This window comes from Pelecanus crispus, chromosome 2 (genome assembly GCF_030463565.1).
Source record: "Pelecanus crispus isolate bPelCri1 chromosome 2, bPelCri1.pri, whole genome shotgun sequence".
In the NCBI taxonomy this organism is placed as follows: domain Eukaryota; kingdom Metazoa; phylum Chordata; class Aves; order Pelecaniformes; family Pelecanidae; genus Pelecanus; species Pelecanus crispus.
This window is the reverse complement of record NC_134644.1, coordinates 122,869,616-122,896,582: the sequence shown is the minus strand read 5'-3', so window position 1 is coordinate 122,896,582 and position 26,967 is coordinate 122,869,616. Positions and strand designations below refer to the sequence as shown.

At 40.5% G+C, this 26,967-nt stretch overlaps 1 protein-coding gene across 1 annotated transcript; it reads left to right on the top strand.

Annotated features, from left to right (window-relative positions):
- NPC1 (NPC intracellular cholesterol transporter 1) lies at positions 1-26,948 on the top strand. Its single transcript, XM_075706041.1, has 25 exons — positions 1-84; positions 6,630-6,752; positions 8,017-8,123; positions 8,726-8,901; positions 9,782-9,949; positions 10,488-10,737; positions 12,679-12,755; positions 13,417-13,787; positions 14,183-14,409; positions 14,973-15,073; positions 16,061-16,163; positions 16,842-17,031; positions 17,455-17,637; positions 18,351-18,465; positions 19,276-19,403; positions 19,494-19,634; positions 20,218-20,307; positions 20,418-20,608; positions 21,391-21,506; positions 22,077-22,206; positions 22,729-22,929; positions 23,372-23,603; positions 24,720-24,833; positions 25,620-25,782; positions 26,442-26,948. The coding sequence occupies exons 1-25, from the start codon at positions 1-3 to the stop codon at positions 26,522-26,524; spliced, it is 3,864 nt and encodes a 1,287-aa protein (XP_075562156.1). The 3' UTR covers positions 26,525-26,948.
- Positions 26,949-26,967: the final 19 nt, after the last annotated feature.

Below are 26,967 nucleotides of genomic sequence, written 5' to 3'. Positions count from 1 at the left end.
ATGGGGAGCCCGCAAGGCAGCCCCGGCCGGGGCGGCCTCGGCCTGCTCGTCTTCTTCCTCCTTCTGCTTCTGTCGCCCGAGCGGGTGAGTCCCTCCCGGGGAAGCCGGGCCGTCGGGAGGAGAGGGAGCGGGATCCCCCCCCGCCCGCGGTGTTGCTTCGGGGCGGGGGGGAGCCGCGGTGGCTCTCGGCGCTGCCTGCAGCCGGGGGTCTCCCGGGCGGGGAGGCTGGCTGAGGGAGGCGGCCGTCCCGTCCGCCGCCGGGTGCGGGTTAGGCCGCTGGGCTCGGGGCGGTGCGAAGCTGAAGCGTGGTACCAGGGTGTCCCCTCCTTGTCCCCGGCGGGGCTCTCCCTCCCCTTTCCCTCGCTCCTCGGCTCGGGGCCGGGCGGGACAGCCCGGTGACACAGCAGGCCCGCCTGGGAGCACCTGCGGCTCGAAAGCAGGCGTGGTCGGGCTTAGCAAACTTCAACTCCCGCCCAGTCCTAGTCCCCTGCCGTTGCATACAGCCCCGGCTGGCCGGGGTGCCATGCTCCTGCGGTGTGCCCGGGTTATGCAACGCCCGGTGCATGTGAGTGACCGTGCAGTCACATGTTCGTGCAGAGCCTTGCATGTGTCCTCGGCGTCTGGTTCAGTTTGCTGAGAGTGTTTCTTATGCTGGGTGACAGCTTCATGGAAGTAATATGCTGTGTGTAGTAAGATCTGCTATTTATTGATGTGCCAATATTAAGACTATACGTGTCCTTAAGAACTAGAATAAGTTGGCCTTCTTGATACTTTAGGAAAAAAATAGTGTAAAACCTTCACTCTTCTCAGTCACGACTTGTTTATCCTGTAGCCCAAGATAGGAGTGAGATACTCCACATTCCTCTGGAGAAACAAGGAGCATCTTGTAAGCCTTAGTGGTTTTTTTTTTCTCTCTAACCAACTTGAAAACATACTTTCTAGGCCAAGTTTTATGCTTAACCCTTTTTAAACTCACAAGTTTGTCATCCTGTGTGTGTCCTGAGGTTTTCTTGTTCTCGTGTCCTCTTCAAACAACCTTTAAGGAGTTTGAACAGAAACCTAGGTATTCATTCTTCTATTGCCACTGGAGAAGCTGATTGTTAGTAATGACTCATGACCTCCAGGTGGGTAGGTAATGGACTTAACACCTTACCAATGCTCCTTTATGTAATGTTTTTGGAGGGAGATACCATCTTGTAGCCATAAGGTGTGTCCTAGGCTGGTAAGGAAATGACAAGATACTTTCCTTTAGGTGACAGAATGATACTGAGCTAGAGAGGCTTGAAACAAGCTCCCCTAAGATTTAGGGGATCCTTGTAGAGGACATGCTTTGTGGTCCATAAGCAGTAAATGTTGCAAAATTACTTTAGCCATGCAGGTTTCAGTTTTGTAATGTAAGAAGGCAAAATTTGAACTTTTTTTTGCCATTAACTCCTATTTACAGCCTAATGCTCCATAAAGTAGACCTTGATATCTTTCAAAGAGAAGCTGGCCCTTCAGTTAGACTGAGCTTATATAGTGTTAGATGCTTGCAGAAGAGAAGCATTGTGAAGGTGGACCTGTTCTTTCCCTCAAGTATACTGGTAGTGTAATGTTTTCATGCTTTTGGGTGAGGTGTGTATAAACCAAAGTGCCAAAAATCATGTTTCTTCCTTTTAAAGAAGTCAGTGGACTAGAGTGGTGTTTCAGTTTGCAATCCTGCTGTTATGTACACTTTCACAGTGAACTTGAAGGATTCAGCCTGTATAGGATGTTACTAGTTACCTGTTGCTAGTTGGTAGTTAACTACTGATTAATACCATCTAAGAACTACATTGAAAATCTTGGCTCCTTTAGTCCCGTTTCTGAATGTGGGCTTACAGGAGGACAAAGTCCTGAAATTGTTCTTGTTCTCTTACGAACATCCTAAGGTATTGGATGGCACCTTGTGTGCTTAATGGCAGCTGTTTCAGTTGATCCTTGCATAATTATACTAAAACACAGGCTGTCAAATTAGTGGCTAAGCTAGGTTGGACACAGGTCTCCTATCAGCAACTGGGATCCCAAGCTGTAGGATATATTCAAGTTTCTGAAATGCTATGGGAAGATGCTAATGGCAGGTGCTGCTCTGTCTCAAACTTGCCAAGTGGCTTGCAGTGCAGTGCTGCCTGACCTTGGGCATGAAGTTCTGAAATGCCTGTGTGGAGCAACTTGCTTGGCAGGGATGGCAATGTAGCTTCAGAACAGGACAGTAACCACTGAAGCTACTTCCTAGAAAATCATGAGTGGCTTGTTCATAGTCTGTCCGGATGGAAAGTAAGGAAGCCCTCTTAGAAGGGGAGAGATGACTGAAGGGAATGACTGGTAGAACTGAATAGTACTTTACTGGGCAGTAGACAAAACAATCAAAGTGTTGTGCAATATTATTACTATTCCCCTGCAGGGCATCAGAGGTGTTTTGGTGCAGATGGCCTTAGTTGCAGACAGCTGCTAGTTAGGGGCCCTGTGTTTTCTGATCATGCATGCAGTAAGTGTGCATTTTCCCAAGAAATCATTCTCAGCTAACACCAGCTTGCTCCCACAGATACTGAACTATTAACATTATTGCAACTTTCTCTTCCCTTGACCTTGACTTTCCTGTGACATGTGAAGTGTGCTTGGGTGACTCCAGAACTGGGGCTTGCTTTGCCTGACCAGGAATAGCTAATGATTTTTCTGTCTGAAAGGGAACAGTCCCTTACCTGTGAGCAAAGGAACAAGAGGAGCTTGGCAGACAAAGCTTCTCTCTGAATTGGCTGCCTCTGAACAAGTTACAGAAATAGACAAAGTAAGAGTAAGAATTAAACCTGTGAAGTTTTCTTTAGTCCATGGACTTCCTTCTCTCACAGGGAGGGCTGAGAGTTAATTTGCAACTTGTGGAGCAGATCTGCAAACTTGACCTGTTCACCTGTTTTCATAAACCATTCTTGTCGTTTATTAAGGGTAATGTGGTATTGTGTTTCCCTAGAACTCCCATTTCCCAACCTACTAGGTAGTATCAGCTATTAAGTGTGATGTGGACTAGATATTAAGGGGAGGGGGGGCAGGGAAAGAGTATTCTGTTTCCTGGAATCTTTCTTCGTGCCCTGCAAGATCCCAGATGTACCATCCTAGATGAAGGAAGGCGAAACAGCTGTATCTGATGCTGTTGCCTTTTCCATACATTAGTAATCTTAATTTGGAGAGCCAAACAATGTTCACTTGTCATCTGGTATGTGCAAGACTACAAATAGTTGCTGTTTCTGTATACAACATCATCATTGTTCTTTGTCTGCTTAACAGCTACATATTCATTGTTGGTGATGGCTAATGTTGCTAGAAGCATTGAAGATTATTGATTTGCTTCAACATGCAGTTGAAGAAACTTGGACTGAAGTAAATGTGTTTATGATCTGTTGGAACACTGGTTTTATTACAAACAAATGATAATGCCTGGGAACCAGAAAGCTGTAACGGAACCTTTGTAGAATGCTGATAGTCATGAAATGCCCATACTTGCTTGTGTGCAAGTTCTTTACTAGGGTTCCTGAAGGTCTGACCCGAGGTGAAATTTCTCTTCAAACAGAATATGTCTACCAGAAGTAGGAATACACTTTCCTGAACTGTGGGGATATACTGAAGGCTAGTGTTAGTGTACTGCCAGATGGGTTTTAAACTGCGCTGGGGGCAGGAGGGAACAGCCTTAATCTAAGGTTATGTTGCTATTACTTTATAAAGTACTTAGGAAAGTCCCATTTTAAAATTCGGAGCACTTAGTAATGTGATCTTTAAAAAAAAAAAAACACAACCAAACAAAAAAAAACCCCAAAACAACCCCCCCACCCCAACTCTGTTAGTCTTACAGAGTCTTTTGGCTTATTTAGAAGGCAGTTTGGTTCAACACAGCATTTCTTTGTTGATTTTGGAGCTAGGAGGGCTTTCACCCATTTAAGAAAGATGTTTGTTCACTCAGATCTTAAGTGACTTGAAAGTCTGAGTCTGCAAGCAGTAGCTTTGTTAACTGTGACTTAGTTAACACCACACTTAACTCATCTCTATCTCTTCTTACCTGTGTAGGAGTGTTCTTCTAAAAGAATGGAAAGAGCAAAGTACTTGTCTTATTCTGTGACTTACTCTAGCTTTTACTAGAGGTTTTTGGGGGGAAGGACTTCCAGCTATATCTTATCAGTGGTAATGAAGTAGTTACTAAGTAACTTGTAGTATCCCTGAGTACTGTCTCAACCCTAGGAGACCAGCCCTCTCCCTTATTTTGTGGCTGACTCAGCAATGAGCATGCTATTGACTTGTTTATGTCCAAAAGCTGTGTTGGTGACTTCAAGTTGCTGACTTTGAATGATTTGGTGTTCTTTAGGCTTATTGACTTGGTTCAACCACTGTAAATCAAGGATCACTAAAGCTTACTGGTTCAGGGAACAAGTTCAGACTTTTATTACTGAGATCCTGCTAGGTCATGGCATAAATATCTGATCTCAGATTGTCTCTGAAGTTGAATTATTAGTGTTAATACTGAAATAGAGTATTCAAAGTTGCAGTTCTAGGCCTCGGTGCTCTTCTAGTTAAAGTTAACTGCAGTTAAAGTTAACTGGTCTGTTCAGCTTTTCTAAGCAGGCTGAAAGTTTGAGTGATAAACATGTTGGGTTTTCCATTATAGGTTTTATTGATGTGGAACTTCAATAATATGGTTCTAAATTCTTTCTTCAAATTACAAGTGTAAACTAACACTATGTCGAAACACCTCATCTTGCTTTTTCTTGTGTGTTTAGCTGAATACTTTTTGGTGCATGACCAAGTGTCATGTGCAAGTAAGTTGCTTTATGTTCTGTCCTGAAAATGATGACAAAAAGCCTTGTAGGTGAATTTATAGACATAATACAGCTTGTAAACACTAAACCACCTTTCCCCACTAATAGATTGTTTGCTATTAAAACTAGGGTATACAGGTGTGAGGAAGCAGAGGTGAAGATAGTGACTTCTAAATTTGCATCAAAGAAGTGTTGACTTAGATTAATTTGATGCATGAACAAATTTACAATGTTGATTCTGTAAATAGTGTCCAAGTTATGGGAATTTAACTTTTTGGTTTATGCTGGTGTTAAACATTCAGTGTTTACAAGTGCAATCTTAAGGGGTGCTTTCCAACTTGTATGTAAGAATATGGTGATACTTAGCAGCTGGTTACAGGTTTAGCTAGAAGAAATGCTATAGGTAGGCAAATGAAATAGTGATCTAGATAAGTGGTACTTAAACTGACTTTTGGACCTGGCTTATAGTGAGTAACTTTGAATCAGGCCATGTTGCCTAGGTTAAGTTATGGTGATGGCTATTGTCCCTGATTTTAAAAAAAAAATTAGTGATGTACTTTTTGAAGAACTGTCAGTGGTGTTCAGCACAAAAATGGATGTTGTTGAGGCATTGTAATTCTGGGTAACTCCTGGGTATTGTGAATACAGCCTTTCAGGGGCCTCTCTGGTCAGTAAACAATATTATTCATGGTCAAGCATGAAGCACAGCAGTCTGTCCTTGCACTGTAAGCATATGGTGTTTCTACAAATGCTAGGTCAAGGTTGTTCAGGAGATAAAAATAGGTCAGTTATCTCTCAAACTGTACCAGCAAACTTCTGATCGGAGCTGGCAGAAGTGTAGTAAATGTTTGTGCAGTCCTGGTGCATAGGAAAACCTTGGAGCTATCTTAAAGCTTTTGCTGTAAATAACCTGTTATTGCATTAAATGTTTTAATTTTCAGAATAAATATTTTGGTTTAGCATTTCAGATGTCTAGGTGTCAGTACCACTGAATAAAAATAGAAGGCCTGCAAGGTGCAGTTGTCCTTTTTCAATTTCCTTTATATTATGTGCATAATAAAGAACCAATTTCTGAATTTTTCAATAGTCCCTTAAATCAAAATGTCTTTAAAATGAGACTTCAAGGTTTTTTTCTTTTTACTTAGCACTGTAAGCCCATTTAAATGTTGCATGCTTAGGCTTGAAAGTGATGATGGAGGTCATCCTTTGAGATTATGACAATACATGTCATTCTGTGGTGAGTACAGAGCTGTGAATTTCTGCTTCAGGACCCTCTTTATGCTGCTACTTCCTCAATCTGTCACTGTAAGTGACTGGGTTTGCAAGAAGGATTAAAAGGTGGTAGGAAGAACTGAAATATTGCATATAAGCAATACACTTCTCTCCGCATACACTGACTCATGTGCTCTAAAGTGACAGTTTAACCCACTAATCACATACATTGTCTTGCATGAAGAAATTATTTTTTACATCGCCTTATATTTGGAGATGCCTTTCAAGTATTGATTTAGGTTTTTCTTAAGTAACTCTTATACTTGGTCTTAACTATAGACAGGGTACTTCCTGTTTCTAGACTGGGCAAGGAAGGGTGGGGAGCTGAGCTGGAGGTCAGTGGTGATATGTATGTGTCAGAAACGCATGCTTTTCTTAATGGGTGTTTTATGTAGTACATGCTGATGTTTAAATTAGCAGGAAGTTATCTAATCTGGATTGCAAATGACTCTTGGAATGGTAGCACATAAAACCTACTATAGGTGAAGAATTTGGCAACTATTCCTTGCAGTTAATTGGTTATCTTTTGTTGATTAGGTACTTCCACAACTGTGTGTCTGGTATGGGGAATGTGGAGTCGCTTCTGGAGACAAGCGGTACAACTGTGCATATGATGGACCACCAATAGCACTTCCAGAGGATGGCTATGACTTAATGCAGGTGAGCTTCTTTTGGAGGTCATCTGCTAAAAAAATGATTCTCCTACACTCTAGAGTTCTGTGTTGGGTTCTGTTGGACCTGCACTATGACCTTCAGCTTTCTCATCCTAACTTGATGAGAAAGTGAACAGATTATATCTGATTTCTCGGGTAGAGCTTGCAGCCCCAACTGTGTGAAGGTAATATACCTCAGTTTCTGTTCAGAGATATGAGAGGCCTCCAACATGTGTGATGGCAGGCTTTTACAAACATAACCTTAAGTAGAGGATTGGTTCACTTTCCTGCATGTTTTCCTTGCTGTTATGAGCACTCTTTAGTCAGACTGTGGTTTTTTTTCAGGACTCTTCTAAACTACAATACATTCTGCAGTTATGCCCTTCTGATGTATAAAGGACAAGACTAAACTATGTTTTTCATCAAATTGATCATTCCTGATCCCTTCCTTAAATAGGAAGGCAGTAACTGACACTCATTCAAGTGGAGCAAACTTGGACAAAGTTCAGTCTCATTAGCTGTGCCTCATGTGAGACCGTATTTCTGGGCTTTAGCTGTGAAAGTGAACAAAACCAAAGTCAAAATGGAGTTTGTGGATTTGATGCACAATATAGGATGATATTGCCAGGCTTGCCTTCTGGCAGATGATAGATCAAAGCTGTAAAGTGTGAAATAGCTATAGAGTTAAACAATGGTTTGGCTGGTAGCGGGAATGACTTAAATATGTCGGTGAGCTAACTGCTGTTTTGTACTGTTTCCAAAGACTTAATGTACAGTTCTTGTATGTTACTATCCGTTATACTTGTATTAAATGCATTTGTCTCTTCTATAAACAGAACATGAAATGGCTCCTCCATGTAATCAATGATTTTGTGGTTAGCGGCTTGCTTTTTGAGACTTTAGAATCTGATACTATCTGGAAGGATAGTATGTAGAGGATACTAGAGGATAAGCTGCAGGAATACTTTCAACTTGGATAAACATGTGTTGTCGTCTTACTAATAGACTCTCAAATACCATTATCATTCTATATATAGACCCTGGTGACTGAATATCATCTGAGGAAGCTTTTTAAAAGGAAGTGATTCTTCTCCTTATTCTCTAAAAAATCTCATTGGCTAGACTGATTTTTTTTTTCTATGCATCTCCCACAACAACAGCTACTGTGTTCTGAAATAAGCTGAAGCAGAACCGATAACTATCATGAGTTCTGAAGTCTTAAACATGCTTTTCCTTCCTTCCCCCTGATCTCAATACTGTTTTTATTTAAGGAACTCTGTCCAGGTTTATTCTTCGGCAATGTTAGCACTTGCTGTGATGTTCATCAGCTTCAGACTTTGAAAAACAACTTGCAGCTGCCTCTGCAGTTTCTCTCCAGGTATGCTAATGAATGGCAAAGAACCTAGAGCTTTGTAACATAGTAAGAAAGCACATTAAGACTCTTCTGTTCAGGTAGACTGTAGAAAAGGTGGTAATTTCATTCAGAGGCTTACTGGAGTAAGCTCTTTGAGAGACTTCCTCATCCATATCAGGAGGCTTTAATTTCATGAGACAACTACTTGCAGTCTGGATTGAGTTAGTTGGTAGAATAAACATTACCTTAGTTTGTCTCAAGCTACTGTATTTGTAATGAAGCCTTCAGAAGAGGGTGACATAAAGTACTGTTCAGTTGTCTTGTTCTAACAGAAGTCTTCCTGCTAGCAGCAGTTAAGTTTTCCTTCAAATTCTAGTCAAATTCTGCTTGTGTCTGTTATTTGAGGTAGGCAGTTTTGCTAGTCAATGATGTTGATGCTACTGATGAGTATTAAGCAATTTTAAGCACTGACTGATGTTGTATTGCTAATTAAAAACCTGAAGAATTTAAATATTTTGTTCTGTCACTCTGAGCAGAATGTTTACACTTGCTGTGTAGGTCAAATCAGATATGCCTTGCATCTTTACCTTTTAATCTGATTGCTGTTCATTGACTTTCTAATCCAGATGTCCATCGTGTTTTTACAACTTGATAAACCTCTTCTGTGAACTGACTTGCAGTCCAAATCAGTCTGACTTTTTGAATGTTACAAGCACCATACCTTATTATGATCCAATTTTAAAAGAGAACAAAAGTAGCGTTACAGAGCTGCAATACTTTATTGGAGAACGCTTTGCAAATGGTGAGTAAACAGTGTGTTAATTTACCTAGGCTTTTGTTGAGGTAACAAGACCAGTGCTTTCTCAGGAAGACTTGGGAGGGGGAAACATCTGTTTGACTGTCTTTTGAAGTTTGAGGCATCAATAGGTACCAGTAGGTCCCCCTTGAAACTGCTGGAACACTAACTTCTGCCTGGGTAGGAGGCATTGCAGTGACACTGTTAATAACTGGTTTTGAAGACTCAGCTGAGGCTGGACATCTATACAAATGGTTAATAGCTGATAACCCTGATGACACTAACTAACAAAAACAAAGTTGTTGCCAAATACTGAATGTCCAAAGCCTACCTGACATTGAAACTGTATGGCAAGTATGGTAGTAAAGTTCGTACACAGTGCACTACAATGGTTCTCTGAGGCACTTGCTCCTTTTGAAATGGACTGTTCTAGTCTTTTGTCAAATCCAAAGATTTTTTCTAAGAACACATTTGGGTTGTATTTTAGTTTTATAACAAGCTTGAAGCATTAATTCAGTCTTTGTTTACTTTATGCAGTAACCTTTTAATCAAGTTAGAGAAGTTGAAAGTCATATGTGGCCTACAGGTCAAAAGTACGTTAAATTTATTTGTCATAACTTTCCCTGAAAGGAACTGTATTAAGGACTGTTCCCTTGCAAACTGTAATGGAGGTTCTAGCATAATGCGGATTCAGGTGGCCTACTGGGAGTAAGGTAGCTGTAACAAAGCATTGCAACCTTGAATAGTGTAAATACAACTGAAAGCCTCTTGAAAGCTATAAGCATGTTCTTTGAACTTGGTGAGTCTTTCATTATTGGAAATACTTGAAATGCTCACTCAGTAACATTGGTTTAATGACCCTTCTGTCTTCATGCACTCTTCCTAGCAATGTATAATGCCTGCAAAGATGTGGAGGCTCCATCAAGTAATGTTAAAGCACTGGGGCTGCTCTGTGGGAAGGATGTCAAGGACTGCAATGCAACCAACTGGATTGAGTACATGTTTAGTAAAGACAATGGACAAACTCCTTTCAGCATTATTCCTATCTTTTCAGGTAAGAAACTGAATAGTCCTTGCTTTTGAAGCTTCTGTCAAAGGCTGTGTGCTATAGCTAGTATCCTGATTTGTTAAACAGCTGCCCAGCAACAAATGTATAGATCCTTCAAACTCATTAAGGGATGGACCGAGCTTAGGCAACTGGATAGCTTGTGTTCCTTGGGAAACTAGGGCAGTACCCTGGTCCTGTAGGATTTCTTTGTAAGGAAATTGTTATACATTTCATAATCTGAACAGATGAGGGGGGATAACAAATCATTGCTGGGATGACAGAAGTACATGCTTATTAGCTTCACAGACTGAAGTGTTATAAAACATGACCAGTCATTTAGTTAGTAGACAACTGTAAATAGTTGATACCTGCTATGGAAAAGGCAGTGGCTTCTTCAGCTCTAAGACAAGACAAGCTACTCTGTATAGAGGCTAGGGGCTTTCGTATATAAAGGGTTAACTCATTTAACTGGGAAGGTTGTGTTGTGAAGGTCTGAATTTTTACCTGGTAGTAAACTGGCTCTGCAACTTGTGGTTTGTCATAGATGTTCCTGTCCATGGAATGAATCCTATGAACAATGCTACCAAAGGCTGTAATGAATCTATGGATGATTCGACAGGTCCATGCAGCTGTCAGGACTGTTCAATTGTTTGTGGTCCAAAACCTCAACCTCCTCCATTGCCTGCTCCTTGGCTTCTGTTTGGTTTGGATGCTGTGTATGTCATCATGTGGATCTCCTACATGGCATTTCTACTCATTTTTTTTGCACTAGTTTTTGGAGTCTGGTGTTACAGGTAAAGCATTGAAAATGCTCAGCTCTGAAAGTCACTTGCCTTTTCCCCGAGAACTTCCTTTTCCCCAAGACAGAATGTTTATGTCTCTTCTTCACGCAGCCAAAAGTCATGTTCTGTGGCAGATGCTTATACTTACAGGGAGTGTTCTAACACTTAAAACCACATGGTAAAAAGTGAGTGAAGAAGATGGTTTAGTTGATGTGCAACTCTCATGGCTTCCCTAGCTAAAGGATCAAATACACAAATCTACAACTTTCATAAGCAAGAACTTGAGAGTATGCAAAAGTCTGGGGAAATGCATGTATCTGCTTCATCTGATTGATATTAAGTGTGGTAGAGAGTAAAGTCTTAGTTCAACTGTGCCTTTTTTTGGGTGGTATACATTAAGATACCAGAGCACTGCCTTCCAGGAGCAGCAAACTGTCTTCATACTCAAATGTCAGACTTCTGGAAGCTGTGGGGATTTTACGGTGCTTAAGACTAGGTCAGTACACTAATAAACTAATATCTTGGAGAACCATATGACCAAGTAAAAATGCAATCCTGTTCTCTTCCTCAAATCACATGTTCCTTAAGTTGTAATTGGAATGAGCTGGAAAATGCCAGTCATAGAAAGGCCTGTTTACCACATGTCGTGTTTCATTAAAGCCTCTATTACTTTTGGCTGTTGTTAAACACTTTGTTGCATATGTAACACACCATACTTTGTCAGGAGATGTGGCTGAGGGGGGAAAGAATCAGTAAAGGTTTGGCTTAAAGGTAACGGGATTGTAGGAACTCAATTCAGGATCAGTGGGAGAGAGCAAGATCTAGTATTGGCAGCAACATGCAATCATAACATAGCTTTCCTGCAGATTAATACTTGTAACAAAACAATCACTGCCCTATTGCAAATTAAGTCATGAATGCTTTTCCTTAGCCTCCTGTTTTGAAAAAAAAACTAAACAAAAGCTGAGCTTCCAGTAACTATATATATACACTATGGTATTTGTGAAGTAAGGGGCAGCAAGCTACTTCTGTGCCATGTGATACTTGCTAGTAAAGTGCGCCAGTAACTGTAGCTGTAAATGCTTTGGTGTGGGTGTGCTAGCAATCTGCAGCAGTGGAAACCTATTAATACTTCTTAATAGCATTTTCCAGAGGCTTCCACTATCTAATATTCTTAAGGAACTTTAATATTGTTTAGTTATGACCAGGAATCTAAAATTGCTGTTATAATAAGAATTAAATCTCTGTGGAAAAGGATAGTGGGTACAACAAACTTATGACATGCCCAGTAAGGTAAGGCTGCTGAGTAACATGCATAGTAAACTACATGAAATGGTAAGGGTGTTTGAGATGTCTGGTTCATAGCCTAAAGCATGCTGCCATAATTGGAGGTCTGATTAGATTACCATGAGGAGGCTATTGAACTTACCTCCTGCTCTGGATATCAGGAATAAGAATAAGCAATATAGGTCTATCGTAAGTGTTCTGTGCTATAATTTGCCTATCTTCAAGACAGGAAGTACCTTACTTTCCTTTTTCCTCACTGCCACCTTCCTTCAGGCTGAGCAGGTGTAACTTAAGTAGTTTGATTAATGAAGTAAAATATTTCTGATGTTGAAATTTCTTGCAAATATTATCACTCTGTTATCATCAATTTAAAGAGCTTCTCTGTGCTGTTAATGCTACTGATCTTCCAAATATGTATAAAGAATGTGCTTGATCCAAGCTGGAAAAGTTTATTAAGGCAGATGACATGGCTGTAAGTTCTTCCAAAGGATCATAAAGCTGGAGATTGCTGTTCTTGAGTGGATGGGTGTAGGGGGAACATGATGCCTCTGGATTCTGGAGGAGTCAAATATCAAATTTATTACTAGCATTGGACTCTATTCTTACTGTACAAACCCCAAAAAATACCTTTTGGGGGGAGCAGGTTAACAGCTTTTTGTCTTGCAGGCGGCGGCACTTTGTCTCGGAGTACACACCAATTGACAGCAATATAGCCTTTTCTGTGAATTCCCATCGTGACAATGGTATGCCTTGGATAAGAGTAATAGACTTGTTAGAAACTCAGCTTAAGTGCATCCCCTCTATGTGGATTGGATCTGGAATTTTAGCTTTGTTGAGCCATATAACCCATTCTTACAGGGCTTTATTTCAGTCTTTTGGCCAGTATCTCTTCTTTTAGAGTAGTACTTAACCCTGTTTTGCTGGATGCTGGAAGCCCTGGTTACTAGACAGTTTATGGGTCTAGCTATGCTAATAGGAAGTTCTGGAGTGCTTTGTAGTTGGGGTCGAAGGGGGAAACATGATGCTAAAATCAATTTGATTGTGTTCTGACTCATCCATTTATCCATTCAAAGCATGCCATGAAAGAACTGTAGTTTAACTTGTGTAGCAGCTGAGGTAGCTCACCTTAATGCTTATGTATCATTTAGCTGCTTCCTGCCTTTATTTGCTGTGCCTACTGCTGTCAAATATAATTTTGCATTAAAAGGGGCAGTGTTAGGTACAAGCTAGTTTCTGCCCCCTTGACTTCAGTCAGGGATTGGTCCCTGGGTCAGTGTAGACATAGCTTCTGATGCTTACTACAAACAGAGCTAGAATAAAATTTCATCTTTCTGAATGGACTTAAAAAAAAATGCTGCTTAACTGACTTCTCAAACAATGACTGTTTACTTCTTGCTCTTACAGGGAAAATTACCTGTGGTGAAAGGCTTGGTGAAAGGTTTGAGAACGGCCTAAGGATGACATTCACATCATGGGGGGCTTTCTGTGTCAGAAATCCACGTCCTGTTATCCTCTTCTCTGTGGTCTTCATTGCAATGTGCTGCTCCGGCTTCGTATATGTTAAAGCAACTACAAACCCTGTAGATCTCTGGTCAGCCCCAAGCAGCCAAGCTCGCAAAGAGAAGGAGTACTTTGACACACACTTCGGGCCTTTCTTTCGTACTGAACAAATTATTATTCAAGCACCAAACAGCCGTCCAGATATCTATTCACCTTACCCATCGGGAGCAGATGTACCTTTTGGGCCTCCACTTAACAAAATGATTCTCCATCAGGTAATTGTGACTCCCCAAGAGCAAAGAACCTAAACATACCTAACGGGTATAACCGCATGGAATTGGCTTTCATATGTAATGCTATGTGTCCATCAAAACAATCACTAGATATTCACATTAATAATCCTAGTCTTACTATAAAAGCTTTTTGCTGAAAACCTTGTCTCTCTAACTCCTCTGTTAGAGGTAGACTTGCAAGCTAAGTCCTGGTAAGTATTCTTAGTCTGAACACAGAAATAATGAGATTTAGTCATGTGCTTCTATTGATGTGTGCTACTGCCTTTGGAAACTTACAGAAATACAGCATGCAAGTCCTGTCTTGCAAGGGAAGTGCTTTCTTGTGCTGCTCTTAAACTGTGGTTCAGTTTGTGGATTTTTTTTTTTTTCCCCCCAAGGTGCTGGATTTGCAGGATGCTATTGTCAACATAACTGCTTCTTTTGACAATGAGACTGTAATGCTGAAAGACATTTGCCTGGCTCCTCTTGCTCCCTACAACAACAACTGCACTATACTGAGTGTTCTCAACTACTTTCAGAACAGTCATTCTGTACTAGATCACACTATTGGGGATGAATTCTTTGTCTATGCTGACTACCACACTCACTTCTTATACTGTGTTCGGTAAGCACTATGATTAGATGTTTTTCTAACTGTTGGCCAGTGAGGTCTTTGTTTTGCTGGCAAACAAAACTAGCTAGTTCTGCCCCTTTGAACCTTTTCTTGCCCCCTTTTAAACTCAGAATACTATGTGGAACTGCAGATTAGTGAGATTGCTTCTGTTTCTTTGTCTTGGTACTTCTGCAGAAGTTGCATTTTAATCAGGTTTCAGGTTGGTTAAGCTTGGCTTGGTGCAGACACTGGCTCTGTTTTACCTTAACCATGTTTCAAACACCTCTGAGGAGTAGAATTCTGGTACAGAAGACAGTTTTTAAGCTTTCACTTCAGTTTATAGTTCAGTTCAGTAGAAGCCACTCCTTGTCTTAGAAGCTATGAGGAAGACACCTTTAAAACTGTATTTAAATTAAAAGCAAACATAGCACAAGGGCAATGTATCACTAGCAGTCTCATCTAATTTCTCTCTTGATAGTCAGTTATAACACAACAGCTTTTTACTTTGTTGTCCTGTGGTGCTGTGCCTTAGCTGTCAAGCAGAAGCTAACAATTACTGCTGGTGATCTCTTTAGGGCTCCAGCATCACTGAATGACACAAGCTTGCTTCACGATCCCTGCTTAGGAACATTTGGTGGACCTGTGTTTCCATGGCTGGTGTTGGGAGGATACGATGGTAGGTGGCAAAACAGTATTGCAGTTTAAGTCTTTAAAGTACATATTTGTGTGCTGCCTTTGGCACTAAAGGTGCATTCTCATTCAACGCACATTTAAACGTGCTCTGGAGAAACTGGAGTTTTGTTAAACTTTCAGTAAGTAAGGATATTCTAAATGACTTTTCAGTAGATCAGTGCTGAGACTGGAGACAGACTGCTTGCATTTGGCGCTTACGGAGTAGTCTGTTAGTGGAACATACTTGTCTTGTTGACAAGTATGCAAGTGTTCAGTCTGCTTTAGGCCTGCTAAAGGATCTTTAGGTTTTGAAGACTAATAAAGATGTGAAGTATCTCAAGTTGACATGCTGGGTTATGCATGTATTTTGCTTTTGAGTTAGAATAAAGTTTCATCACTGATCTGACAAAGCAGTTAAGAATAGATTGAGATGTTCACAAAGGAAACCATTTCATAATTATTCTGAAGCCAGAGTTTTGTTGAAGCAATTTATGCAATTAAACATAACTTGTTAGATAGATCGAACAAAAATGTATTAAAACAGCCTTTGAAGGCAAGCACTTGATTAAACGGCAGATTTTTGTACTTGCTTTGAGTAAAACCTAAGTATGCAAGGGGCACCCTGTTTAAGAAACCACATCCTGTTACCTTGTTGGATGGAAAGTCGTAAGCATTGGTTATACAGTAGCCCTTTGTCTAACCACGCAACAATTTAATGTTGGGGTGCCATGAACATGGTAAATAATGAACGATTACTTTTGAATACAACCTGGAGTGCTTATCAACTTCCATTCTTATTTCACTAATGTCTGTTGCTGTTTCAGTAGTGGTTTTGAGGACTTGATGTTGTTAAACAGATTGCATTTAATCGAGTTGTGGGGATGGGATTGCTTTGGACAATACTAATTTTAAATTTAAATGTACCTGCCTATACTGGAATGTAAGCTCCATTTCATAATGCCTGACATTTTTTTTTTTTCCTACTCTATAGATGATAACTATAATAATGCTACAGCTCTTGTTATTACTTTTCCTGTCAACAACTACTACAATGACTCAAGAAAGCTAATGAAAGCCTTGGCATGGGAAAAAGAGTAAGTAGGCTTCCTGTATTCTAAAATGCATGCATTACTTAAAGGTTGCTCTAAATGTAGATACATGAAAAACACCTGTACTGCAGTGACAGAGTAATTCTTAAACTGTAATTTTTACAAAAGTCTTCCAGATGAGGATCTAAAGCTTTCATTCCCTTCACTGTCCTGAAGAGCTGATGTTGGCTTACACACAAGAGCTGCTCTGGCTAACAGTTTGGATAAAAACTACTGTACTAGAAAGTCTGAGACTAAGTACAAATATAACTAGTGTCTACCTCTCTTCAGTTAGGGGAACTGAAATAAGGGATAATAAATTGTTCAAGTACTGTAAGAAAGCTGCAGTCATATTTCATGTGTGTACTTTTAGGTCTAGCTTTGAGGAAAACTGCACTCATGCTTTGAAATAGTTCATGCTTACGCAAGGTATCTGGTTGTCCTCAAACTCTGGAGAGAATGTGGAAGGTACTTGAGTATAGTGTATTTCTAGTGCTTGGAGTAGTGTTCTAGGGATGTGTAGTCGGCACCCCTCTTAAAAATGAGGAATGTCCCTCAAAGTATTCTCTGGCCACAGTACACTCTTGTACCACATGGATGATTTAAATTTGCCTTCACCTGACTTCCAAGTATTTCTAGTACAAGTTGTTTACTCTTTAAAGTGTGACTGACTTTTTTTTTTAGGTTTATTAACTTTTTGAAGAACTATGATAATCCAGACTTAACTATATCATTTTCTGCGGAGCGGAGTATTGAAGATGAAATCAATCGTGAAAGCAAGAGTGATATTGCCACTGTGTTGATAAGCTATATTGTAATGTTTCTGTACATCACCATAGCTTTGGGACATATCCAGAACTGTGGAAGACTGCTGGTATGTGTATAGTGATCTTTGCTGTAAACACTGAGGCTATAGCTTGCTGACTGGTTTCTCTTAGCTTTAAGTGACTGAAATATTTTTGCAGACTGCTTGTATTCAATCTTGTCTTAAAGCATTGAGTCCACCTTGGGCAGGAACTAGGGGGAGCATTGTCCTTCTTGTTGTACTTGACAATTCATGTGCTTCATAGCCTCAACTAAGTTTATTTTCACTTGAGATGTGCAGTTAACTTAAGCTTTAAGGCTTGGAGCTTCAAGGGTTGTGTTGTTTTTTTTTTTAAATATCTGGATCTTCAAAAGAACCAGAAAAGTAAGCTTTCTGCTAACTACATTAAATGTAAGAATATGTTTTTTACCTTTGCTATAATCTGTCCTGTGTGATGAGTCTGGTTTGGTTGACAGTAATTAATGTTTTTAGGTGGATTCAAAGATCTCCCTGGGCATTGCAGGCATCCTGATTGTACTGAGCTCGGTGGCATGTTCTGTAGGCATTTTCAGCTACTTTGGAGTCCCACTGACACTGATTGTGATAGAAGTAATTCCCTTCTTGGTGCTGGCTATTGGGGTGGACAACATTTTCATTATAGTCCAGACACTTCAGGTATGTATTCTTTCATACAGACTCTTCTAAATGTGCCTCTTGTCTTTGAAGGCTGTGAACTTGGAGCAGAAAGTCTTCTGAATTCCTGTGCTCAGCCCAGTCTGAGCCGCTCTGGACTCTCACAGGATATCTAGTGGTCTTGAAGAAAGCCAAGATTATATGTACATTCTTCCCCCCCCAAAAAAAAAAAAATTAAAACATCTGCTTCTTCTTACTGCTGGTTGATATCAAGCTCACTTAACATAGTTTCTGGTCTGCATACTAGTGATGTACAAATTAATAGTATTTTTAACACCCTTCTCTGGTAGTTGTAGAACTTGACTACTATTCTGATCACTTGTAAATTTTAGTGTATTGTGAGCAGTAATCATGGACTAAACTACATGCTTCAAACCAGGGACTTCTGACACTAAGTCTTAGTGGGTAATCGACTTTCTAATTTGACAGGCTCAATAACCCACTGAAACTGGCACTGCCTCTGGCAAGTGCATGGTTTTGGCTGAAGTACTGAACTTACTACTCTAAGGTTGAAGCAAGGCAACAGGGGATGTTCATGCTGCTTTGGTGTTAGAGAATCTCTGCTCTTTATTTCTAACTCGTGTTAATGCAGTGAAAACGATAAAAGATAGGTTTGGATGCTTGAAAGATTGGGGGTTTTTTAAGCCATTTGAAAGTATGATTCCTCATTATAATAAATTATTGCCTTGAAACAGAGAGATGAGCGCCTTCAGGGTGAAACTCTGGATAAACAGATTGGTAGAGTCTTGGGAGATGTGGCACCCAGTATGTTTCTCTCGTCTTTTTCGGAGACTGTGGCATTCTTTCTTGGTAAGACTTCTTTAATATTTGAAGGACCTTATCGTACCTGCACATTGCAAAAAATAAATGCAAAACTAAAATAAAAACAAAGCAAGAATTTGTAGAGGACGCTTAGCTTAGTTGTTCATTGCTATAATCAAGTTTAACTTGACCTCTGCTGAGGGTAGGCATTGTAGTACTTCAGGAGACTGGCACAATTAAAAAGATGTAATTCTGAATCTGTCAAGCTCTTCAGTTTGAAAGGCTGCAGCTTTTTACTGATTTGTAGTGACTGAGAAGTCTAAATTTGACCTTAGTAATATATCAAATATCAGGGTGTACTAGTTCCTACATTGCATTCAGTCATCTTGCCACTGCTTGAAAAATGCCCCTGTGTCATGTTATCTTTGAGGTTCAATCCTGCAGTATGTGTTAGAGGCATATCTTCTGTTGTTACCCTTCAAGTATAAATTGGCCTTCTTTCATAATGAGCTTGTTTACTTGGAGTGTAATTTACCATTGGTTCAACTTGCATTGAGTGGCTTAATATTGAAGCATGATCTTGCTTGACAGCACTCCTTAACTACCCTCTTATGCAGTGTGCACAAGACTGGCAACTTTGGAATTGAGAAATGTCTTAAAGGTAGTGACTTGTTTTACACAGCCTTAATGTTGTCAAACAGCATTTGTAGCCAGGGTCATATCAGCTGTTTTCTTTACTTTGAAGAGAAAGGCTCTTTGTCCTGCTAACAGTTAAATTGGATATCTGTCTAGAAAATGCTCGTGCATTTCTTAGAGAAGGGAGCTTGCTTGTTTAACAAACTGGGTCGCTTCCTTCAGGGACACTGTCTACGATGCCAGCGGTTCGCACATTCTCCCTTTTTGCTGGAATGGCTGTGCTCATAGACTTTATTCTTCAAGTCACTTGCTTTGTAAGTCTCCTGGGCTTGGATATTAAGCGTCAAGAGGTGAGTATAAATGGACCTCTAACTGCAGTGTAATACAGATGGCATCTTCTGCAGAACTGTACTAAATCCTGGCATTTCATCAATTTTCAGAGGAATAGACTGGATATTCTGTGTTGCATCAAAAGCAACGAAGAAGTGAGCGGAGTCCAACGCTCTGAGAGCATCTTGTTTCTGTTCTTCAAAAATCTGTACTCTCCATATCTGCTTAAGGATTGGATGAGACCAATAGTTGTATGTATACTCTGTTTACAGTAAGCGTTATTTGAACTTGAGCAAAAGTGTAGTGAGCCTGAAGGTCTCATACTGAAGAAAAATCACTCAACACAGTGAAACAAACAAAGCTTCTAGGATTTTTGCTTTTAGCATTAATATTGGAATAAGCTTTTGTAACTGTAAGAGTATTTCTAGTAAATAAGGGGCTTGACCTTGGATTGTCTGAGGCCCAGGTTTAAGAGTTGCATTACTGACAATCAGATCATTTCAGGCATGTGTGAAAAATCAGCATGTGTTGGCTCCTTCAACTGCATTAGTCTAGAGTGGTGTTGCTGAATCTGTGGTTCAGTTTGAGGTTACTGTGCTTATTTACAGAAAGTGTTTGACATATCTTTCACTGCTGCCTTCTAAGTGTAAATTTTCCCTCATGGCTCCAAAGGGACCTCTTGAGTAGCTAGGTTTTACTGCCACTGTTGTACTAAGCCTGGGTAGCATACTTAAACTAGAGCCTCTTTGCATGGTTGCTATTACCTTAGCAAATTACTTCTATTGCTTGCTGTTTCTGTACAGTTCTCACTTCTACAAATTTGCTTTTTTGCAGATAGCAGTGTTTGTGGGTGTTCTGTCATTCAGTACAGCAGTTATGCACAATGTAGAGATTGGACTGGATCAGTCTCTCTCAATGCCAGATGTGAGTCTTAAGATCACATTGCTATTCAGCAATCTGTGGCTGAATTGAAACCTTAGTATCTTGTGCTACCTCAACATTATGTAATAGTAACTCAAACCTTTCCATTTAAGGACTCCTATGTGATGAATTACTTCAGCCAGCTCAGCAAGTACCTGCATGCAGGTCCTCCTGTCTACTTCGTCCTAGAAGAAGGGCACAACTACACCTCTTTGGAAGGGCAGAACATGGTGTGTGGTGGAATGGGATGTAATAATGATTCACTTGTCCAGCAAGTCTTCAATGCTGCAGAAATTGGTAGCTAGTAAGTCTTTCATACTTTTCTCTGTATAGTCACATGGAAGAGACGGTAGCTGACCAGTGTGTCCTTTTAACTTAGTTCAGGCTCAGGTGTTGGTTGTACAACTGACACTATTGTACTTGCTTTATACTGTGGTTTTGGGAGGGGAGGGAAGGGAAGAAGCTGTGGCAGTTTCCTAGAATGAGGATAAAACCTGTCTGAACTGGTGGGATATTGATGTACCTGGGTTTGGAAAAGGGGCTTCATACTTCAAGAAATCTGGGAATGGTAAGAAGCAAAAACTCATGAAAACCTCTCAGTATGGTTAAGTTCTCCTAGAAAATGACTTCCACACTTAGCTTGGTGGATAAACTAGCCTAGCAAGCCTAGGCAGGAATTGCATCTGGAGTTCAGTAGCTAACAATTGAAGAAAGTCTCTTCCTGATTCCTTCCACTGTAGTTCAGTGGATTTACTTCAGCCTAACTGAAGGAGGAGCCTTGCTTGAAAGCTGAGGCAACAGTATCTGGAATAGGCTGGGCACAGAGTGGACGGGGGGAATGGAAAGCTTGAGCTTGGCAGTGGAACTTGAATGCAGGGAAGAAGCTCCTGCTGTTTGCTAGCTGCAGTGTTACAAGCAAGACTGGCTCTTGGGTGGGGTACTGGAGCAGGGGACTACATGGAGAGCTAAGTAGCTTGGACCAGAATGAACTGACATGGTGTAAGTCAGCACCGGAGAGATCAAGGGATGTGTTCTGGAACGAAACATAAAATTACTGATGATGGATATGTTACATTATTTTATTAGCACAAGGATAGGCTATGCCCCATCATCCTGGATTGATGACTACTTTGACTGGGTGAAGCCACAGTCATCCTGTTGCAGAGTCTACAATACCACTGGACAGTTTTGCAATGCTTCAGGTATTAGCATCCGTCTTGTTGCTAGGGGATTAGCGTGGTTTATAAGTTTCACAGCCAAAACATTTTTATTATGGTATGAGTCAGGTGAAGAGCTTTTCTTACTGTGAGCAGGTACCTCTTGAGTTGCCCTCAAATTCGTTTGAACTGTTGTTTGAGTGAACTTAAACATTCTACTGGAATGCTGCAGGTTGAAGACAGCCTACCTAGACAGCCAATGTAATGACTATTTAAAAAATAAGTTGTTACAAAAATTTTGACCCTTCTGCTGGTTTCATTAGAGCACACAAACTTAGTGCTCTGTTTTTGTTCTGATCCTTCAGTTTGGTATAATGCTCACTGGGTCTAATGTAGGTAGTGCGCAAGTAACTATGTTCTCTGGTAGCCCTTGCCTTAGTAGAAATAAATAAAGGACTAGAAATTTTATACAGAACTTCAGGGCTGATGAGTTATTTCATCAGTGAAAATGCTTTTTATGGAATTGTATTCTGTAGTATTGCAAGTCAGAAGTTGCTAGTGTTACAACAAAGAATACTTGACCCTGTAGCTGACCTTTTTCCTGTATTTCTTCAGTCACTGATCCATCCTGCACTCGTTGTCGACCACTGACTCAAGAAGGCAAGCAGAGACCACAGGGCAAAGACTTCATGACATTTTTGCCGATGTTCCTATCGGATAACCCTAATCCTAAATGTGGCAAAGGGTAAGAGCCATATTCTATATACCTTGCTTAGACAAGTGTGTCAAAGATACTTGCTCTGGAAGTGTGACTTTTGTCTGCAAGGTTGGATAGTTAGTCCTTCTAAAAGGCACACAAACATTGACATCTCACCTGTTCTATAGTATTTTCTGAAACAAAACTGGGAAAACAAATGCATCATCAACTAAATGGAACAGCAGCTTTCCCCTGTACAAAGGGAAACAACTTCTGTGGTCAGCCTGTTCTAGTATATCCTGTGCAATCTTGAAATGTATTGTGCTCTGAAGCAAAACTGGGAAAACAAATGCATCATCAACTAAATGGAACAGCAGCTTTCCCCTGTACAAAAGGAAGCAACTTCTATAGTCGGTCTGTTCTAATATATCCTGTGCAATCTTGAAATGTGCTCTGAAGCTTTTATCAGTTTTGGAAACTGTTGGAAACAAGATTATAAGTTACAAAAGCTAGTAAATTTGAATGGTGCTCACTGACACTGATGTCTAAAATGTTACTATGTTTATATAGAGGCCATGCTGCATATAACTCTGCTGTCAACTTTATAAACAACAAATCTGATGTTGGAGCTACTTATTTTATGACTTACCATACTGTACTGAAAACATCATCTGATTTTATTGATGCTATGAAGAAAGCTCGGGTTATAGCAGATAACATTACTGAAACCATGGGCATCAAAGAGAAGAACTACAGGGTGTTTCCTTACAGGTATGCTTAGATCTTTCTTGCCTTGGTGACAAATACTGAACTTGAGGAACTGAGAAAAGGTACTGGTTAATAACATCTTAGAGACTTGAGTCTTGAGTTTTGTCCAACAGAAGGTAATACAGAGATTCTGGAATTTCTAGCAAAACAACAAAAATACAACTTACAGCCACAGCACTAACTTCTCTTTACTGTGGTTGATAATTTAAATCAAGAAGCCTGTCCTTCACTACAAAGGTAGCTCTGGCTTCAGCTTGGGCACTAAGCGTTAGTGAAGAGTTGTCATGTGACCACCAGTGTTCCATAGGAGTCAGTCCACTGATGCTAGGAAGCCAGGTCCTGCTGGTGACTTCTGTAAGGAGGGAACTACTTATCCTTAGCACAAAGCTAATCTATTGTTAGTGTATAACAAGGTGGCTAACTACAACTTCTGTTCTTTCCACAGTGTGTTTTATGTCTTCTATGAGCAATACTTGACGATTGTGCATGATGCTATCTTTAACCTCTGCATCTCCTTGGGATCAATATTTTTGGTGACAACTGTGCTGCTTGGTTTTGAAGTATGGGCTGCTGTTATAGTTTCAGTAACTATTGTCATGATAATCATCAACATGTTTGGAGCGATGTGGCTCTGGGGCATCAGCTTGAATGCAGTTTCATTAGTAAATCTTGTCATGGTAAGTTAACAAGACATCCCTCTGCTTCTGTTTCCAAGTCTTGAACAGTTCTGTGTGTCTTATGTATATATTCATGATGCAGAGCAGTATTTTCTACTAAACTTTGACAGGCATTTGAACAGTAGTGGAACCATCTAAATACATCCAGATGGTATGTAGAAAACAGGTTTATTCTGACAACTAGTCCTAGTACTGATAAGATACAGCAATTGAACTGTAAGCTATACTGCATCTGTTGGTGGTCTCTTCTGTTCTGCAGCAAGTTATATAGGCTCGGTGCTGTTGCACATCAACAGAGGCTGTTCATGCCTAAGGTAAGGATACATAGGTTGTGTTAAGGCTTCTGCTATGTTTATGTTCTACAGAGTAGATCTGTGATGTGCTAGCACCAGTATTATTCCTGCATAAATGGATGAAACCACTTGCGCAAAGAGTGCCTTGGTGAAACACTCCAGAACTTAGTAACTAATAGCTGAATGCTGGAGCTCTGGCTTACCTTGCTCTCTGGAGATCTATTGCAGATCTGAGAAAGTTATAAGAGAGTAAACTGTTGCCCCATATTACAGCTAGGCATATGTTCATGCAAGTCTTACCTGCTAGACAAGTAAGGTTTGGCAACCATGCAATCAGTGTTGTAAATTACTATTTAAACAGCTTGATTTTAAGATTAAACTAAAGTGTTAAACTTGGCTGATTTTTTTTTTTACAGTATCAATTCAGCATGTATACTCTGTGTTACTCTAAAGTAATGTTATTGCAGCTAATACCTGTAAAGTGATTTTAGTGTTTGGTGTTCGCTACACGCACTGTATTGAAGCCAGCTTTCTTCAGCATCAAGAAACTTTTGTCCTCCGAACTGATCCCATATTCTGATTCCTGTTTAATCAGACTAATTATCTGTTAGTAATGACTGGTGGTAAAATGCCATACAGTACCTGTAACAGTCCCTAGTAACCAAGTAAAGCTGAGCTTGTAACTTCCAATGGAATTTTAACCCTGGGAACCGAACACAGCTGCTAGAACCTCTCTAGCCTGTCTAGAGTTCCAAGGAGAGACCTTACCATCAAAGTGCTCATCTGAATGATATTTTCATGTATGTTTCTTTTCACTCTCTAGAGTTGTGGCATCGCTGTGGAATTCTGCAGTCATGTGACAAGAGCTTTCACTGTTAGTACTAAGGGCAGTAGAGTAGAGCGTGCAGAAGAAGCTCTGTCTCACATGGGCAGTTCAGTAAGTATCTACTGTATGGGGGGGGGTGAGTAGCCAAGTTACAACTTCAGACTATGCCAGTATCCTTAAGGATGGCCTTGCCTTTTCTTTTTGGAATACTTGACTAAAACTTAGAGGTTAACCTAGGCTTCTGCTAGTAATAGGGGTGATCAAGACTCAATTTTTAGTCTGTTACTGCTATCTATAGTAGAGAACAGAGCTAAAAGCTTTCACTGAACTCATGGTTTGGATTAACCTTGAAATGTCCCATTAAAGTTTAAGTGCTTCTCTCTTCCAAATACTCAGGGGTGGCTAAGAAAGGTTGTTCTGAATATGGGATGTGGTTGAAGCTTTGGGAATGCAGGCAGGGCTCAGTATTTAGGCAGTGCTGTCATGTCACTTGGACCAAGATAAGCAAGCTGGATGGGGTTGGAATAGACTTCTGGTGATACATGTACTGGACCCAGGTAAGAAATTTCACTGCAATGTGAGTTACTTCAGTAATGGCTTTCATCTGTATCTGCCTGAAGTAAAAATTCAACTAAAACTAGGTGGCTGTACAGATCAGAGTGGATTTTTAATCGTACTGAGCCTGCCCTGTGGTGTCAGGTTCTAGTGGGACCAAGAAGTTGAACTCTTGTCCTGAGTAGGTCTTGGATTTGGTTCTAAGGACTAACAGGTAAGGAGGTATACTGCATATCAGAGCCTCAAATCGTGTAAGAATTTTAGCAGATGTTAAATATTTAAACCAAATGGATTACATAAAGCCCTGCTTATCACTTAAACCCCCCTTTTTTGTATTGACAGGTTTTCAGTGGTATCACGCTGACCAAATTTGGGGGAATTGTAGTACTGGCTTTTTCCAAATCTCAAATCTTCAAGATATTCTACTTCAGGATGTATCTAGCTATGGTTCTGCTGGGAGCAACACATGGACTAGTATTTCTTCCAGTTCTGCTTAGTTACGTAGGTAAGATGTGACAGTCTTCTCTAAAGCACACTTCAAACAAAACCAGGTAACTACGTGTGGACACACTCCCCATTAAATAGGAAGGATTGTGAGGATAAACAGCAGTACTTGCATGTGCCTCTCTGTCATTCAAGTAGGCCAGTCTGTTGGAAAGCAAGGGTTGACGGTGGCAGTGCAGGCTCACTGTTGCAGGTGTGCTGAACTGCAGCAACCACAGCCTGCCCCGTGCTGTTCTTCATGGCAGTGGCTGCCTTGGCCCCTATGGCCCAACAGGCAGCAGCACAATAATGTCTCTGAACCTGGGGACAGGATGGTGGGTGGAAGCAACAAACCTGCTGCAGTTCCTGCATTCACAGAAGTGACCTTGCTTTGCAGTAAGGTTGGTCCAAACACTTGAATTTGGAAATTCATGCCTGTGGTGCAGTTCTCGAAAGCAGACTTTAACTGAGGTTTTAACTTAAGGAGGTTAAGACTGATGGGGATTCACCTACTGCCCTTGCTGCTGCTGATAGCTATTAACAGCTGAGCAGAAGCATGTTTCTAAAGTCTCATCAACATTAAGCTGGACCTAGGCAACTAAGATCATGCATGCTTCTTGATGACTGACTGATCTGCTGTAATGTTGATACTTTGGAATAATTCTGTTTTCTCTCACTCAGGCCCATCAGTAAATAAAGCTAAAACTCGTGCTGCACAAGACAGGACCAGAGGTACAGAACGGGAGAGACTCCTCTACTTCTAGTTTTTAACAGTGTTCAGTGGACTTCATGAACTGTGGCTTAGGCCCAACTCAAGAACTGAAGTGCAGCAGTGTTCTATGACTATCACACTGTAACCGCCACCAACCTGACTCCTACACAGATTCAACTAGAAGATATCAGCTGCAGCTTTGGACATAGCTTTAAACTCAGGAAATGCTACGTGTGGCTCATGTAACAGTATTACTAAAACTAGATGTGTTAACAAGATTACTAAAACACTTCTGTTTTCAAGAGGTTGCATCTTTTTCTTCTAGAAACCCAAACCAGCTGTATTGCTAGTTGAATAGCTTTTTTTGTCAATGAAACTGAGGTGACATGTGTACGAGAATGGACTGCTAAACTACTGACACTAATTTTAAATGCAGGTCAATGCAACTTTTGTCTCTATTTTTAGGGGAAGCCATCACAAGTTGTAATATTTTTT

Bases quoted from the DNA above. Each gene is read 5' to 3' on its own strand.
- NPC1 (XM_075706041.1), top strand. From the start codon at position 1: ATGGGGAGCCCGCAAGGCAGCCCCGGCCGGGGCGGCCTCGGCCTGCTC. The intron at 10,738-12,678 runs GTAAAGCATTGA...TTTGTCTTGCAG, and splicing joins TTTGGAGTCTGGTGTTACAG to GCGGCGGCACTTTGTCTCGG. The intron at 17,638-18,350 runs GTATGTATTCTT...GCCTTGAAACAG, and splicing joins TTATAGTCCAGACACTTCAG to AGAGATGAGCGCCTTCAGGG.